Consider the following 15,337-nt stretch of genomic DNA (forward strand, 5'->3'; position numbering starts at 1 on the left):
TCTTGAATTCGATTCCTGAATATAGCGAGAAAATCATATTGGGAGTAACATCACCGAATGAGCCCTGCAATGTGCGATGCAAATTTAGTCAAAATTTCAATGACTCTGGTCTCTAGATGTGAAATCCAATTAAAAAAATATCTCAATTTGGAAAACATTAATTAATGCACAACATAAGGAATATCATGCACAACTTGCTGTCACAACTCTAATAATGGAAAGTTATAATTAAGTTCACGAATTCCTTGCACATGACCTATATATGCTTCCCTATGTACATGTACCTATAATTTCCAAAATGTTACTAGAACTCTATATTGGATTGATCTAAGAAACAAAGTAAATTGATTCACGTTAATATTTCTAGCTCCTATAAATATAGAGAAAAAAAAGAGAGAGAAAGATAGAAGTAGCTACAGGCTACAAAAGGATAAATACGTCCCACACTTTTTAAATTTTTAGGAATAAGTAGTAATACTAATACATCATAATAATAATAACTACATAATACTCTCGCATTATTTGATGGTTGCTACTTCTCGATCCCATTTTTGCAATTGGCTGTTGTTTTAGCTTCTTTTTCTTTCACGTTCATAAAAAAAAAAACAAATATACACACGTAGTTAACTAATTAAGTTATACTTTTTACTATATGTTTTTTTGAGAATTGAACAATATTAACAAGAACTACATCTTTAATGTAAAGAGTATACCTGGAAACAATATATTGCCAATTGTAATCTTGACTTCCTAAAGTGACAATTATTTAGAACATTTTTTTGTGAGCTAAAGTGGCAGTTAATTTAGGACAAAGGGAGTACTATTTTAAGAAGGATTTTAGATATAAGTGATAAATGTCAAAAACACACTTAAACTATTCTCTTTTTTTGAATTTTATACCTAAACTATTGGGAGTGTGAGTTTCATACCTAAACTATCACTTATTAGTTTGAGAAACACACCCCTCTCTTTTATTCCACCCTCATCAAGGAGATAGTTTAGGTGTGTTTTTGACATTTATCTCTATTTTATTTTAATTATTTGAAATGTGCAATCTTGATCTCTAATTTGCTCGTGAATATTTCACAATTTTCTAGAATTATTAAACTATTTTGGCAATTTAATTATTCATATGTTATGTTAAAGTTGCAATGTTATTCCTATTTTAGGGCAATAAACTTATAAATAGTCCAAGTATAGCATTTTTTTAGAGTACATATCTTAATTTTGAATGTTAGATTAATATGAGTCTATATATATTACAAGGATAAAATCAAATTTACAATAATTGAAAACCCAAAAGCGTTGTTATCCCTAGACTGGATATAATGTTTTTACATTGTTCGTTTAAAATTTGATATCATACTAATTACCATTTTTGTTAAATTGTCAATTAATCTTTGTTATAAAAATTGAGTTTAAATTTTTTTATATGAATTTGTAATTTGGTATTATTAGGTGTTGCTCCACTACTAAGATGACATCAAATGGGGTCATGAGGCTTAGGATTAATGAATCTAGTTCTTGTCAATATCTAATCATCTTTTTATAAGCCTCATTGTAAAATAATTATTGTATTCTAGCATATATTAAATTATAAATTATTTACAATCCCACCCTCGACCCCAACCTTTTGTTTTCTCGTGTCATAGTACACGCAACTATATTAGTCAAATAATTATCCATCTGGCTTGCTCAGGTGGTAATTGAGCACCTTCACCCTCCATCGATAAGTTGGGTTTAAGTCACGCTGAATAATAAGTGAAAACATTGTTGATTTTTTTAATTGAGTAGGATGGGAAAAAAGAGATTATCTGACTTTCACAAGATCAATATTACAATATACATATTATATGCGCACAAGCTTATTAGAATCCAAACTGAATCAATTTAATTACAATATTATACAAACCAAAACTGCAAAAAGAATAATTAAAATTAAAAATAAAGACATGAAAGTAGCTTATACATACTTAGCAAAAAAAAGGCAATAGTTTATACCAAATCTGTTTTTATGGTGTTTCGATTGTTGTACTATTTTATTGTTGTTTTATATATTTTTCGTTGTCATTTTCCCTTTACATACTTATTTTGATTTATTGTACTTAAGCTAAGGGTCTTCTGAAAGCAGTTTCCTTATCTTTACGAGATAATAATAAGATTTGCGTACACTTTATTCTTCTCAAACTCTATTTGTGGGATTTCACGGATACGTTGTTATATTAATAGTTTATACCAAATCTCTAGATAATTTGAATAAAAATCTCAAACAGTACTACTTGTATATTAGACTACTAGTATATGTTGCTTGGTGTGGAAATTGTCTTGATGCATGACAAATGGCCGACAAATAGATAGGAAGCAGATGGAGACATAGGCCCCCTAATATATAATGTGCAGAGGAGTTAGTGCATGTCCTAGGCATACATGCTATATTTAACATGAACCATCTATATTTTTTTATAGAGATAATCAAACAATATAGTTGTTTGAAATCAAAAAAGATATGGTTACTTAGATTGAAGAAATAAAAGAAGAAGAAAAAAGTGAAATGGTCTCTTTAGGACTGATCCAAAAGGAGAGCTTACTATAGTAATGGACATGTTAGTTTTTTTGTCTCAATGCTGAAATGAGAGGATTCTTAAAGATTTTGCGTGTGGTGGAGGAGTTTGCTTTGTCTAATCTAAGTAAAAGAATTGGGACCCAAAGTTCTCTCAACTTATGTGTTAGATTTCTTTGTCTCTGTATCTTTGTACAATCCAAATGTTTTGGGAAACTAAAGAGAGAATGAAAGAAAACATAGTGAAAGAGAAAGCACCTTTTTTTTGCCTTTTTCCCCTACGAAATATAATCATGATGAAGAGCGATTAAGTTAAAAGTTCTCGTTACGAGTTTAACAAAAGTTCTGATCAAAATTTCATATATTTGTATTAATAAATCCACTCATATGTATAAGTACTTTATATAGAACCAAGTTAATTATATATTTTTTAAAATTTAGAACTCATAAAATTTTATTTTAACTTATTCACTTTTAACATATTAAGAGAAAGACATTTTTTCTATTTTATCCTTAGAATTAATTACTCATTCCATCATATATTATTTTTTAAGTTCATTAAATACTATACTTTAAGATATGTGCAAATTTCTTGTGAAGTAGTAAAAGTGAACGGGTAGAGAGAATGCACCAATCTATTTATATCCGTTGTCGTCAGTTAATTTTGGCTTTCGGTCCATTCCAAAAGCTGCTTTCAGTAAAAGTAACACATGTCTATATATATATAGGATTATGATCAATCTAGCTTCATTCATGGGATAAATGCTTTTGATAAAAAGTTAAATCGAAACGCTTAATGACTATTAATTTCATTTGTCTATACATATATATATATATATCTGAGTACGTGTAGTGAAGTATTTGACATTTGAAAATGACCCAAATTTTGGTTACCAATGCATATATGACCCGTCTTCTACACACGTGATTTGGATAACTAGTCATTTCTTGTCATCATAGGGAGAATGACTTTTTTCCCCCTCAAAATGGCCTAGTACATATTTGTTTGTTTGACTAATAAGGCATTGTTCTTATCTTTTGGACATTCAGAGTAAGAATCAGGCCAAATGTGCACCATGGTTAAGACATAGAATTAGACTAAATGAAGGAAAGAACTCAGTGGTGTTTATATAATTAGTAACTTTTTATGCTTTGTTAATTAATACTTATATATTGGACATACCCACGTGTCCATGTGCCCTTCTTCATCAATCTTCAGAAACTTTATGGTGTCTAAAGTTTTGTTGTGATTCCATCTATTTTGTCTGCATGCAATCTATCGTTCCTCTGAAACTTTAGTTACAAATTTTAACATTAATGAATTTTGAGACTATAAATATAGTTACAGTCCCTCTATATAAATAAAAATAGGACCATATTTATCTATAGTAATGATATGTTTCAATTTATCAAAACTAGCGATATTTTGCTATCAAAATATATACAAACTAAGGTACTGCCTTAATAACCATTGTGATTATCACATAGATTTAGGGATTCCTATTTAAAAAATATTCTATGTGATTCACCTCAAAATGATTCTCAAAATTGAGGGTGCTTATCATCCTAACAACTCCCTCTTGTCCCTCAAATGATCCTCTATTTTGTGCAAATTTCCTAATTCTTTCCCGTGTCTAGGTGGGTTGGGTTCTCACTAATTTCGAATTTTTGAAAAGCCCAATTTGTATATCATGAGGTCCAATTTCATATGGATCCGGCCCGTCAATTTAATACTAGGTTGATTTCTCAAATCGCCTAATAATGCTCTTCCTCTTTTCCCGGTCCAAAACCCTAAACCTCCCTCAACACGAACCTCGTCTGTGAGCTTGCTCCTCTCCGGCGAACAACTCGTCGGCGTAACTTTGAAGAGGCATTATCCAATTGTAAGTCTTTTTTTCTCTTTATTTCTCGCGCTATCTGTGTATTTCTTCACTTTTCTCTCCAAAACATAAATTAACCTATAATCTCTACTTTCGTACTGGGTTTTGCTGTTAGAATGTGAACATTGGCTATTGTTGCTGTGTTTTTTACTATTTAATTTGCAATCATGTTTGTTTCCTATAAGATAATCTCTTCGAATGTCAGGTGGTGACTCTAGCTTTGAGTGTTCCTAGAAATCAATTCTATGGACATGTCTGATGTCTGTCAATATAAACATGAAATATATACCTTGATGTTGTGAGTTTGCCTTTCGTGGACTGAAATTCATAAAATTCAAGCCGTTTTCCTATCATTCAATTTAGAAGTACGGTTTCAGTGTGGGGAAAATTTAGTAGCTCAGTTAGTCCCTGAACTGAGTGTTCGATTCATTACCTTGTAGTCCCCTTCCCCTAAGCCCATTTTTTTTTATAAAAAAAACTATGGTTTCAGTGTTGTCTTTTTTTTCAATTTTAACAATTTCTTATGATTTCAAGCTATTGAGATCAACTAATTCACGTCAAACTCCTGAATTGAGTTAACCTTAGTGTTTGTGAAGTTTGATAGTCCATATATCTAATACTGCTGACAAAGTTTTGTCTGCCATTGCACATTTCTTCTCTCAGCTATAGCTAACAATGGCAGAGGAGGTGCCACAGCCTCTAAATTATATACCAGAAGTGATTCTAAAGAAGAGGAAGAACAATGAAGAATGGGCAATCAGACGAAAACTCCAGTTAGAGCAGAGAGTCAAGAAACTTAAATCTGATAATTTTGTTATCAAGAAGCCTGAGCAGTTTATTCGAGAGTATAGGGATAAGGTATGTGTGTCTATTAATTGTCTGAATTGTATCTTTTGCTTAAATTGAACTCCAGCTTTTTACCTTTGTCATATATCAACTGTAAGATTATTTACTTGCACACATCTTCTTTTGAATTATTTTTTTATTTGTGACACATTCCATTTATTTCATCAAGCACTTGTTCAACCTTTCCATTTTTACTTTTGGCTTCCGCATTTTATTTTTGTTTTTGAGTTTCTTTATCGGTTGTAGAATCTTTTATCAGGAATATTGTCGTGCAGTGGCAGTGATATCTGTTAAGTTTTGATGTATATATTAGGTGTGATATTTACTCACGTTCACTTATCTTTTTTTTGGTGTCCTTAAACAAAATGATCTCCAGTTTTTCTTATAATCACTTGCAAGTAACCAGCATCTGTTTGTCTTTGCGAGATATGAAAATCATTGTGGTCAAATCTTCTCACTAGCACTCTCTAGGGGTCCGATAGCCATAACACACAATTAATGATGCTCCAAGACAGAGACAAGATGGTATTGTGCAATTGCTAGAAGAAAGATGGTAAAAGAACTTGTGAAGCAGTATGGACAAAAATCTATTAAGGAGAGATTTATTACATGTTAAAATTTAGGGGATCAGGACTGCACAACACTCTGGAATTACTTTTGCCTTATACTCACTTACTAAAATGATTATTTTCTACCTTCTGACGGATCAACTTGCAATAATCTGATTTATGAATTGTGGTGTATTGTTTGTTCAACATTCTTCTCATCTAAGCTGTTGCAAATATATGTAGGAGATGGACCTTGTCCAAATGAAACAAAGGGGAAAGAAAAGATCCAGGCGAGCATTTGTCACGTCTGATTCCGGTCTCCTTTTTGTCATACGCATTGGAGGGTGGGTTCCTGGTTTTATGATTATACTTTACTTTTTGGCTCAGGTAACTTACTCTTGGGGCCTAATAATTGTGATTCACTTCACAGGAAATCTGACATGCATCCAAGAACACGAAAGCTTTTGTACTCTTTGAGGCTGCGGAAAATCTTCAGTGGCGTCTTTGTGAAGGCAAATGCAAGAACATTGGAAATTCTGCAAAAGGTGGAGCCTTATGTCACATATGGGTAGGTTTAAGTAGCCTTTTCTGCTATTTTAGTGCATGGCATTTGATGAACACATTTTACTGGATATCCGCAATGAACTCAACCTCAAATCAGTAAGAATAGACATTATGCTTGCTGGAAAGCAGTTGATCTCTCCTTTTGTCGTACTGGTTTCTTGATTTTGGTTGATTAATTTTCTCTGTCCCCATCGTTCGTGTCTAGTCCTTGATACATATGACAAGGTGCTTTACCTTCTCTCTCTTGGCTATATCAGTCTTGTCAAGTTAAATGTGCTGTTAAGCATCTAGTTTAACTACAGTATGAAGGTGCTTTAGTGGATGTGTTAGAATAACCAATGCTTACAACTGCATGACAGTCTGATGTCCTGCAGCATTAAACAAGTTTGGACAAGTCCTCGCTTAACATTTCTGTATCATTTTTTTAATGTGTAACTATAGTATGCTGTAATCAAATAGCCACACCTTACTACTGAATGGCCATACCATGCTATTTCCACCTTTTGGGTTAGATCTAGTAGTGCATACCCTAGCTATGGGGGGTACTAACATTAAATGGAGTAAAAGTTGTTAGGCTAAGGCACAAATGAAATTTCCTAAACAGGAGAAAATTTGAATGACTCGTAATAGCAGGTCAATTCTAAGTTTCAGTTGTACAAATGATGCATGACTCCGTTTATTTTAAGTTTAAAGCTATCTTAGCATGATACATTTTTCTTCCATTAATTTTTGATGCTTGCATGGCATGTTAGCATTTAGTGTCTTTCCAGCAAATCTCTAGTTAAACACCTCATTGTACAACATGGACGCCTAAGTAAATGTCTAAGAAGTAAGCAGTATCTGCGTGTTAGCATTCGACGAATCAAGCATACAAATAGTCGTGAGTATTATCTCTTAGGAAGGAGACAATTGTTGCCCCCTTTCCTCAGTGTTATATTGATTGGTGCTGACTTTCTTGTCCCAGCAATTTAATATTACATTCGTATTAGAGCTGCCAAAGGGACCTTTTTTAGAATACATGTAGTATCTCATACTTGATTTTTCCTATTAAAGGGAGCAATTTTCTCCTAATGCCAAAATCTGTGTTTGGCATTGTTGTACGTCCAGAAAGAGGAAAATGAGAACCTTAATTAAGGTATTCCCTTGGCATATTTTATCATACAACCATTTCAGTTTCTGCTATCCCTAAATATTCATCCATCTACAGCCCCACCAATTTGAAGACAATTACACTTGAAGAAAATTTTAACATCACATAACACCAGGAGGTTAATAATAAAATTATATTATACCGGGGTCACATAAGTCTGCTTTTACAGCTAATGGGTCACCATCTCTACTTGGAAACCATGTCCCATAGGTAGAACATCAAAATTGCAGTTATATATTCCTTCCTTAAGCAGGATTTTGTAAGTTTTTAACCATGTAGAACACACTATCTTTAGCAGTTCTCCCCATTTCTTTTCTGTCCTTGTCTAAAAAAAAGTCTCTGTTTTCCTGTGCTTTCATAAACTATGGGCTGTGGAATAGGTCTAATGGTTCTGTCCATGCTTTTAAAGATATCCAAATCTCAAGAGCATCAAGGATCTGATTTACAAGAAAGGTGCTGGAAAAATTGACAATCAGAGGGTTCCTTTAACCAGCAACGAAGTTGTTGAACAGGTACCACAAATTTAATTCCTTTGTTTTCCCTTTTCACAAGTTGCTGTAGGCCACATCTTTCTCTTATCATGTTATTATATAGTTTGTGGGAGTTCCTGTGTAGTAAATATTTACTGTTTGCAGGCATTGGGTCAACATGGTATTTTATGCTTAGAAGACGTAGTGACAGAGATTGCCAATGTTGGTCCACATTTCAAAGAGGTCACTAGTTTTCTGTGTCCCTTTGCTCTCACCAAGCCAGAAAAGGCATTGCAGGGAAAGAAAAAACGATTTTTGGATGGGGGCGATTCAGGCAATCGTGAGGATCACATCAATGAGCTGGTCAGCAAGATGAATTAGCATACTCAAGCGGGTCTATTTGTTGGGTGTAATCATTGTTTGTGATAGTCTCATCTAAGTATGTAACACTTAAAAACTATCTCGTATGATTACACAAGAATTGTAGTTTTAGGCAAAACGGTATTCATTTTTGCTGCGTCCATTGATCGGCATCGATAAGCCTTTTCGTGTGTTGTTTCTTATTTGTGCCTTGAAGCCAAATCCATTTAACCTTAGTCCGGCCTTTTTGTGTACACCAATATTTTACTATGCAACTCTTGAAAGCTTCTGCACAAATACTGTCGCTGAGAAAACAAAATAAGAACAAATTGCAAGTAAGCCGATGGTACTCAGGTCCATCTAAGTAAAATAATCCGATCCCAAGTTGATAAACAAGGTTATTAAAGAAACAAAGTTTGAAATTTGCAACATTATAATAGAGGTTTTATTTTGACAGAAGATCTAATGGCGAGACTCTTATAAACCTCCTCTCTTTAGTTTGAGCAATCCCCGAACAATTTCTAATAAAAGGAATGGAGGAAGGTGATGATTGGATAGCCCCTGATAAGATTTACCACATCCTTTTCTGCTTCTTCATTGCTATCATTTCCTCTTTTCTCGCGGAAAGAACTCGCTACCCTTTCATCCGCCGCAGGAGCATCTGGGTCGGATCCATTGTTTCACTCGCTGCCGGCGCCGCTAAGGAGGTCGCCGACGAATTAGGTTTTTTCAAGTCAGCAGGTGCATCTACCAAGGACGCTGTAGCCGATGTTTTTGGTACTCTTATCGCTGGTCTCACTTTTTCTCTCTGCAAATCATCCTTCATACGCCGGAGGCCCGATCAATCCGTTCAAGCTAAAGCACTCCAGATGGTGTAGTCGGTTATTCGGATTAAATGGATCAGACAATTCGGTACTCTACAACGCTCACTTTCATTGTTTAATCTCTATCATCATATATATGTTTTCAATTTTTCAACTGGGAAAAGTTTTTATTTTTTCTTCTTTTTTGAGGAAAACTTAAAAAGAGTTTATTAATCGACTACATTTGAGAGGTGTAATAGGAGTTCTATTGCAAACAGTGTAGACTGTGTAACCATTTACTCATGAAAAAGTAATTCATAAGATTTATGAAGTAGATAAAATAAATTAGTCCCAGAAAAGACTAAATTGTTTTTGATCTTCTCTGTTAGGATTTTCATGAGTACGTTACTCTTGGGATTAGCTACTATCCTTTGAAGAGATTTTCAACTATTTGTTTTGTAGAGTAAGAGGTTGTGGGTTACGGTGCTCTATCTAGAATCGACCATGTTAGAAGTCTTAAGGTAGAGAGGTTGATTGTGCTTCATGTCTCCCTAGAGCATATTGTTCTGAGTGAGGTTAATGTTTGCTATCGCCGCTTCCTGTTTTGCTTTCTTAGTGAAATGCTTACTTCCGTTCACATCAAACATCATTCCGAATAAGTACATTCGATCTAATAAGTGCCTTGTATTAGAATTGAGAAATTCTAAGTGGTGTTGGTGAAAATTTTAATAGTTAAATCAGTAGTGTACAGAGTTAACAGTTTCATGCCAAGGTTGAACTCAATACAGAGAGGTATATTCCAGTTATGCAGTGCTCTGATTGCACAAAGGAAAACTTTTAATATGATTATAAGCTGGATTCCCCTGTGCCAATTTTGCAGTAGTTTATATATGGACAATACTTCTTTCTATTTTGATAGTCTCATGGATGACAATCCTTTTGTATTCTGTATCTGCTTGACTGTTTCAGTGCAATTTAGCTGGCTTCGTCATTATTCAGAGTGGCTGGAATTTTCAAGAAATGGTGTAGGAGACAAAGCAGGAAATAAGAGTCAAGTCCCTCAGTTGCACTTCATACCCCTCCAAGATTTCAGACAAATGAAAAAGAAAAAGAATTTCCACTCGTGTGGCACTATTTTTGTGAAATGAAGCACGTTATACAGAAGTCCCTATTACAGTAAAAACTCACCAATTCTGCACATTACATAAGTTTTGCCAATAGTAGCTCACCATTGTTCGTTCCTTTTGTTCCTCTCTCCATTGCTATACCTTGCTCTAATCTGTTCTTTGAAAAGAGTAATATCTGGCTCAAAATCTGTACATTTGGAGGAGAGTAAAGATTTTGTTTTATTCAACCCACTCTTGCCTTCCAGATATTTTTACGTTCATAGAAATGCACACCATCTACAAAAATAGGCGATTAACATGATTTGATGATGTTACTGATGAATCACGTTCTGAAACTATGTTCCAGTGAAGGCTTTGCATGATTGTTGTCATCTTCATCAGGCAGTTTGACAGCAGAGTAAACGCCTGCCCCAACTAGAGCGCCAAGAATTGGAGCGGTCAGGTAGATCCAGATGGCTTTATAGTTTCCCACTGCTACTGCTGGTCCGAGGGTTCTCACTGGATTCATTGAAGCCCCAGTTGTCTCCCTAAAACAAAAGAAATACAAATTGTGAGAAAGACCGTGAAATAGACTATTTTTTTCACAAACTATTAAGTGAGAAGCTATCATTATTTCGTTATTGTATATATTTTACTTAGTTGTTCATTCATTTTACGTCACATCATTGCTTGGACAGAGTAATTATATGTTGTATTAGGTGTAAAATATATATTTAAATAATTGTTGAAAAGATATTTTAAGAATTATTTTTGTAAAAAGTTAATATTATTAGAAAATGGTGTTAAGTGGAGATATATTTAAAATAAAAGAAGATGAAGTGTAACATAAATGGAAAAAGAGGTAGTAGTATTTTAGTCAAGTAAGCTGTCTACGTCATGCCCTAAAAGTAACTTCTAAAGCTTCCATTTAGCTGGACAAACAGAAACTTTAACTAATACATGGATCTTCATTTCAGGGCAACTTTTTCCATCAGCTTGAAAAGCACTTTACGAAATAAATAGATGAACACTCCAAGATGCAAAAATGAACACCATATGGCTACAGCTTAAACAGAGCAAGAGTTGCAGATAATTACCCGGCTATTAGTATGTTGAGCATGACAGTGGCTCCTACCGCAATTCCCGCAAGCTCTCCCACCTGTTGTTTGCCAAGAAAAACAACTCTAGCTTAGATAACGGTGTAATATCGGATGCCAGTAAATTTCAAAATTGAATAAATAAACAAACCACTCTTCATATTAGAGTTGCCAAAGAGACCTTATTTTGAATACTTTAATTTGTCATCAGGTCATGTTGAGTCGATAGTTTATTAGAATCAACTTTTCTACCTTCTAAAAGTAGGGATAAGGTTTGCATATATATCCTACCTTCCGCAGACCCCATTTATAGAATTGTACCTATTGTAATAAATAAACAAACCACTATATAACAAGGATCTAGATCCAAATTAAATAGGGGTGTGTAATTTTTGTACAGTTGACAAGTAGCCAATTAGGAGCAGAAAAGGAAGAGTGTAAATGCTTACGGCTCTAGTGTCGGTGGCCACGGCAGTGACAACGAACATGAGGTTAAAGCTGATGATGAACTCCAAAGCAAAAGCTTGAACATAACTACCAGAAGGAACAGTGACTCCACCACCCATTATTGGATGCAAAACCACCTTCAATGTGAATGCAGCACAAAATGATGCTATAATTTGTGCTCCAATGTACACAGGAACCTGTCAAAAAATCAAAAAATTAATGCACATGACAAAATAAACTAGTCCGTTAAGTGCAAACAAATAAGTCCCAAGTAGTACAGAGCGTGTATTCATACATGTTTCCAAGGGAAATGCTTGAGAGCAGCAAAAGCAATGGTTATGGCAGGGTTGAGATGGGCTCCAGAGATGTGGCCAGTTGACAGAATCACAATCATTACAGCGAGGCCCGTCGACGCTGCCAGTCCAATTAATGTTTCAGAGCCTTGTGTCTTCTGGTTCACAATGGCTGTTGCTGTCCCTGCAAATATCAGTATCAGAGTACCTATAAACTCTGCTCCCACCTGATACATATATAAAACCAATCTTCATATCAGCTGTACGTTGTATTCGCCTATAAAAGGCATAAGTAATACTATATAATTAACAGGTTCAACTGAACTCAATATCTTAGACAAAATATCAGTTATGTAATTTAAATCCTGAATCAACGTCTCTGTTTGTACCTTTCTAGCTAATGAGACAGGAGGAGGAGGTAACATGCATGAAACAGCAGGCAAGGTTCCTTCTTCCGAAGCCCATGGTTCGACACTGAAGCATTTACAGCTCTTAAGAAGGGATTTTTTGCCATAGCCTCCGTTTTTCCTCTCATGTTTCATCAATCCACCAAAGAGAGGAGCACCAGGAGTTCCCGGAGTTGCTGGTGTTGAAGGGGCTGACACACCTTCTTCAGGGTCCATCGTGGCTATTGATCAAAATGAATTAAATCAGATGGTTCTATTTCTCAATAACTTGTTCCTACGAAATTAAGGTCTAAAAGCCTCTATATATCTATTATTGTAGGAAGAGTTACCAAGTTAGACAGAGAAGTAAGAGTTTGTAATTGGACTCGGGACTGAATTACAAAAATGCTCCCTACAATTATTAATAGCTAGACAAGCTTGAGTTAATTCTATTTTGTCCTTGTGTATACTGGCAGTTAGACTCCAGTGAATACTATTTATAGTTATATTTTGCATCATTAACCATCAAGAATGTTTGACTTGGAGAAAAAGTTTGTGGATGGAATTGAAAGATTGAAAAGGAAAGTGGGATTTTTGGAAGTGGAAAGTGGGGCACGAATCAAAAACCTTTGTATCTGGAATTTAAAGGAACGAAGCATTTGAACTATAGACATGAGTCATGTGTTTCCATTTCATCTTGTTATTGAACGTTATGAGTCGAGCGGTCAAAGGTTTATCAAAAACAATTTTTCTATTCTTATAAAATAGAGTAAGGTATGTCTATACACTACTCTCTTCATACTCCATTTGTAGGAATGCACTAGATATGTTATTTTTGTTGTTAAAATAAAATCTTTGAATACGCGGGTGTACGTTTAGTTATCCATACTGACATCTTTGGTTTCTTGAAAAAAATAATCAGGAGGGAAGGAATCATGGAAGGTGAATATCTTGAAAGTAGGCAAAAATCAATTTATAATCATTTTCCTTTAATAATCTAAATCATTCTTTGGATTATTGTCATGATTGTTAGGGGAAAAGAAAAAGAAAAACCCAGGTCGACCATGCTTTTTCTACTACCTTCCTTTCATTTACTTAGTATAAATGGATGAGGCCATTTCTCCACTAGCCTTCTATTATTTAGAACTAAAATTTAATTTGCATGCATTGATCAAAGTGCTTCATTAAGCTGTAAGATTCTGGAACAAGCCACTTAGCAATATTCCACTTTTAGAGATCTCTACATTTCAATATTTCATGACTTCTCAGGTGCTGAAGTTACCAGTTCTAATAAAGTGTTTCTCTTTTTAATGGGTATTACAATGCACAAATCTAGGTTAGTCAGGAAGAGCAGAGCTAGAATATACTTCCTACAGCTGTCAAAATAGGATGGTTCAATCTAATCCTAAAGAGCTAACAAGTTAAATGGGTTAGGACGAGCTGACCCTTTTAACTAGAGGACCTATAAATAGCAGCCCAATCCAGTCCTAAGCGGGCTATGGGTTGGGACGGATTGGCCCTTCAATCAAAAGATGCACAACATTGGGTTCTTAGAAAGACTATCGAATATTGATGAACACAACAACAATACGTCAAAAAATTACATATCTATGAGTTGCACACACTTTAGTGAAATACTTACAAAACAATAGTCAACACTTATAGGATTCATCAGAACAACATACATTACATGATCATTTTTTTCATAAACTAGACAAGAAAGGAGAAATGAAAACTTAGGCATAAACATAAAAATAAAAGAGGTCAAAGATTTATAATTATAATAACTTCAATTGCCTAGTTGCTGAAGATTTGACAAAATAAAACACTACTTAAAATATAATAAATATTTTTAAAATTGGGTTGGGCCTATGAGGCTGGCGAGCCAAATTAGGTTAGGCTAAAAAGTCTCATTCTTAAATGGGCTAAAAAAAATTAGTCCAACCCCACTTAATTCAAGGGTTGGGTTGGGCTGGCTTCACAGGTCAAGCCCATTTTGACAACTTTAATACTTCCTATGTTTCAAAATAGTTGTCACGTTTCGCTTCTCGAAAATCAATTTGACTAATTTACAAAGTTAAATTTGACTAAATTAATTTAATATTTTTAAATTAAAATTTGGATATTCAAAAACTATACGAAAAGTACTATAAGCTTCAATTTTTCTTATATCAATAAGATGAATCAATATATTTAATCTATACAAATTATTAAATTAAAATTCTGAATTCATAAATTTCAAATTTAAATTTCTACTCTGTTAGTCCGAACTTAAAGTGAATACCTAATCCTGGGTGGGAACCAAAATAATAAAGTGTAATGTTAGTAATTTGAAGAGTCACATTGGCAATGTAAAGGGAACATGGACTCATGATACTGGACAATCCTCATTTCTTGAGTTAATTTTGAGGTGAAATAAGAATCTGTCGCTGTCTCGGTTGTGCTATCGAAAACTCTGATGAAGTTTAGTTGAATATCCATTTTTATAATATAATATTAGAATTAAGCGCATCCAATTCATGATTTATCAATATTGGGCCTCTATTAAACTGCTCACATTCTAGATATTCAGTCATATATGTATAGAGGAAGGGGGAAGAAGAGTCGCACATCGACAATGGGAAGAAAGTTTGGATTTTTTTTTAATTTTTTTTATTTTATAATCGTAGACAATCTTCACCTCTTAAAAAGTAGGCTAGTAAAAAAGAAAGTAGTAGTCAAATTAGGCGATGAGAACTTAAGGTGAGTGGAATGATAAAAGGCATCCACACGCACATGAGGATTCGTGCTAAATTAAATATACTGCTTTTAGTAAAAAAAAGATTAA

General features: G+C 34.1%; 3 protein-coding genes across 4 annotated transcripts; 2 read left to right on the forward strand and 1 right to left on the reverse strand.

Moving 5' to 3' along the window:
• Positions 1–4,315: 4,315 nt before the first annotated feature.
• LOC129893968 (60S ribosomal protein L7-1) lies at positions 4,316–8,614 on the forward strand. Its single transcript, XM_055969431.1, has 6 exons — positions 4,316–4,443; positions 5,104–5,298; positions 6,078–6,178; positions 6,265–6,402; positions 7,958–8,060; positions 8,184–8,614. Exons 2-6 carry the CDS (start codon positions 5,116–5,118, stop codon positions 8,397–8,399), a joined length of 741 nt encoding a protein of 246 aa, XP_055825406.1. The 5' UTR covers positions 4,316–4,443; positions 5,104–5,115; the 3' UTR covers positions 8,400–8,614.
• Positions 8,615–8,717: 103 nt separating this feature from the next.
• LOC129893969 (uncharacterized) lies at positions 8,718–11,041 on the forward strand. The gene is made up of 2 exons (XM_055969432.1): positions 8,718–9,290; positions 10,151–11,041. Exon 1 carries the CDS (start codon positions 8,912–8,914, stop codon positions 9,254–9,256), a length of 345 nt encoding a protein of 114 aa, XP_055825407.1. The 5' UTR covers positions 8,718–8,911; the 3' UTR covers positions 9,257–9,290; positions 10,151–11,041.
• LOC129893967 (aquaporin NIP6-1) lies at positions 10,606–13,179 on the reverse strand. Of its 2 annotated transcripts, XM_055969430.1 has the most exons (6): positions 12,861–13,179; positions 12,514–12,752; positions 12,127–12,351; positions 11,834–12,028; positions 11,385–11,446; positions 10,606–10,835 (listed from the first exon to the last, which is right to left on the reverse strand). In XM_055969430.1, the coding sequence occupies exons 2-6, from the start codon at positions 12,745–12,747 to the stop codon at positions 10,631–10,633; spliced, it is 921 nt and encodes a 306-aa protein (XP_055825405.1). In that variant the 5' UTR covers positions 12,748–12,752; positions 12,861–13,179; the 3' UTR covers positions 10,606–10,630. The 2 variants fall into 2 exon arrangements, with proteins under 2 accessions (XP_055825405.1, XP_055825404.1); XM_055969429.1 differs by having other exon boundaries at positions 12,514–13,173.
• Between the last annotated feature and the right edge of the window lie 2,158 nt (positions 13,180–15,337).

This window comes from Solanum dulcamara, chromosome 7 (genome assembly GCF_947179165.1).
Source record: "Solanum dulcamara chromosome 7, daSolDulc1.2, whole genome shotgun sequence".
NCBI classification, from domain to species: Eukaryota; Viridiplantae; Streptophyta; class Magnoliopsida; order Solanales; family Solanaceae; genus Solanum; species Solanum dulcamara.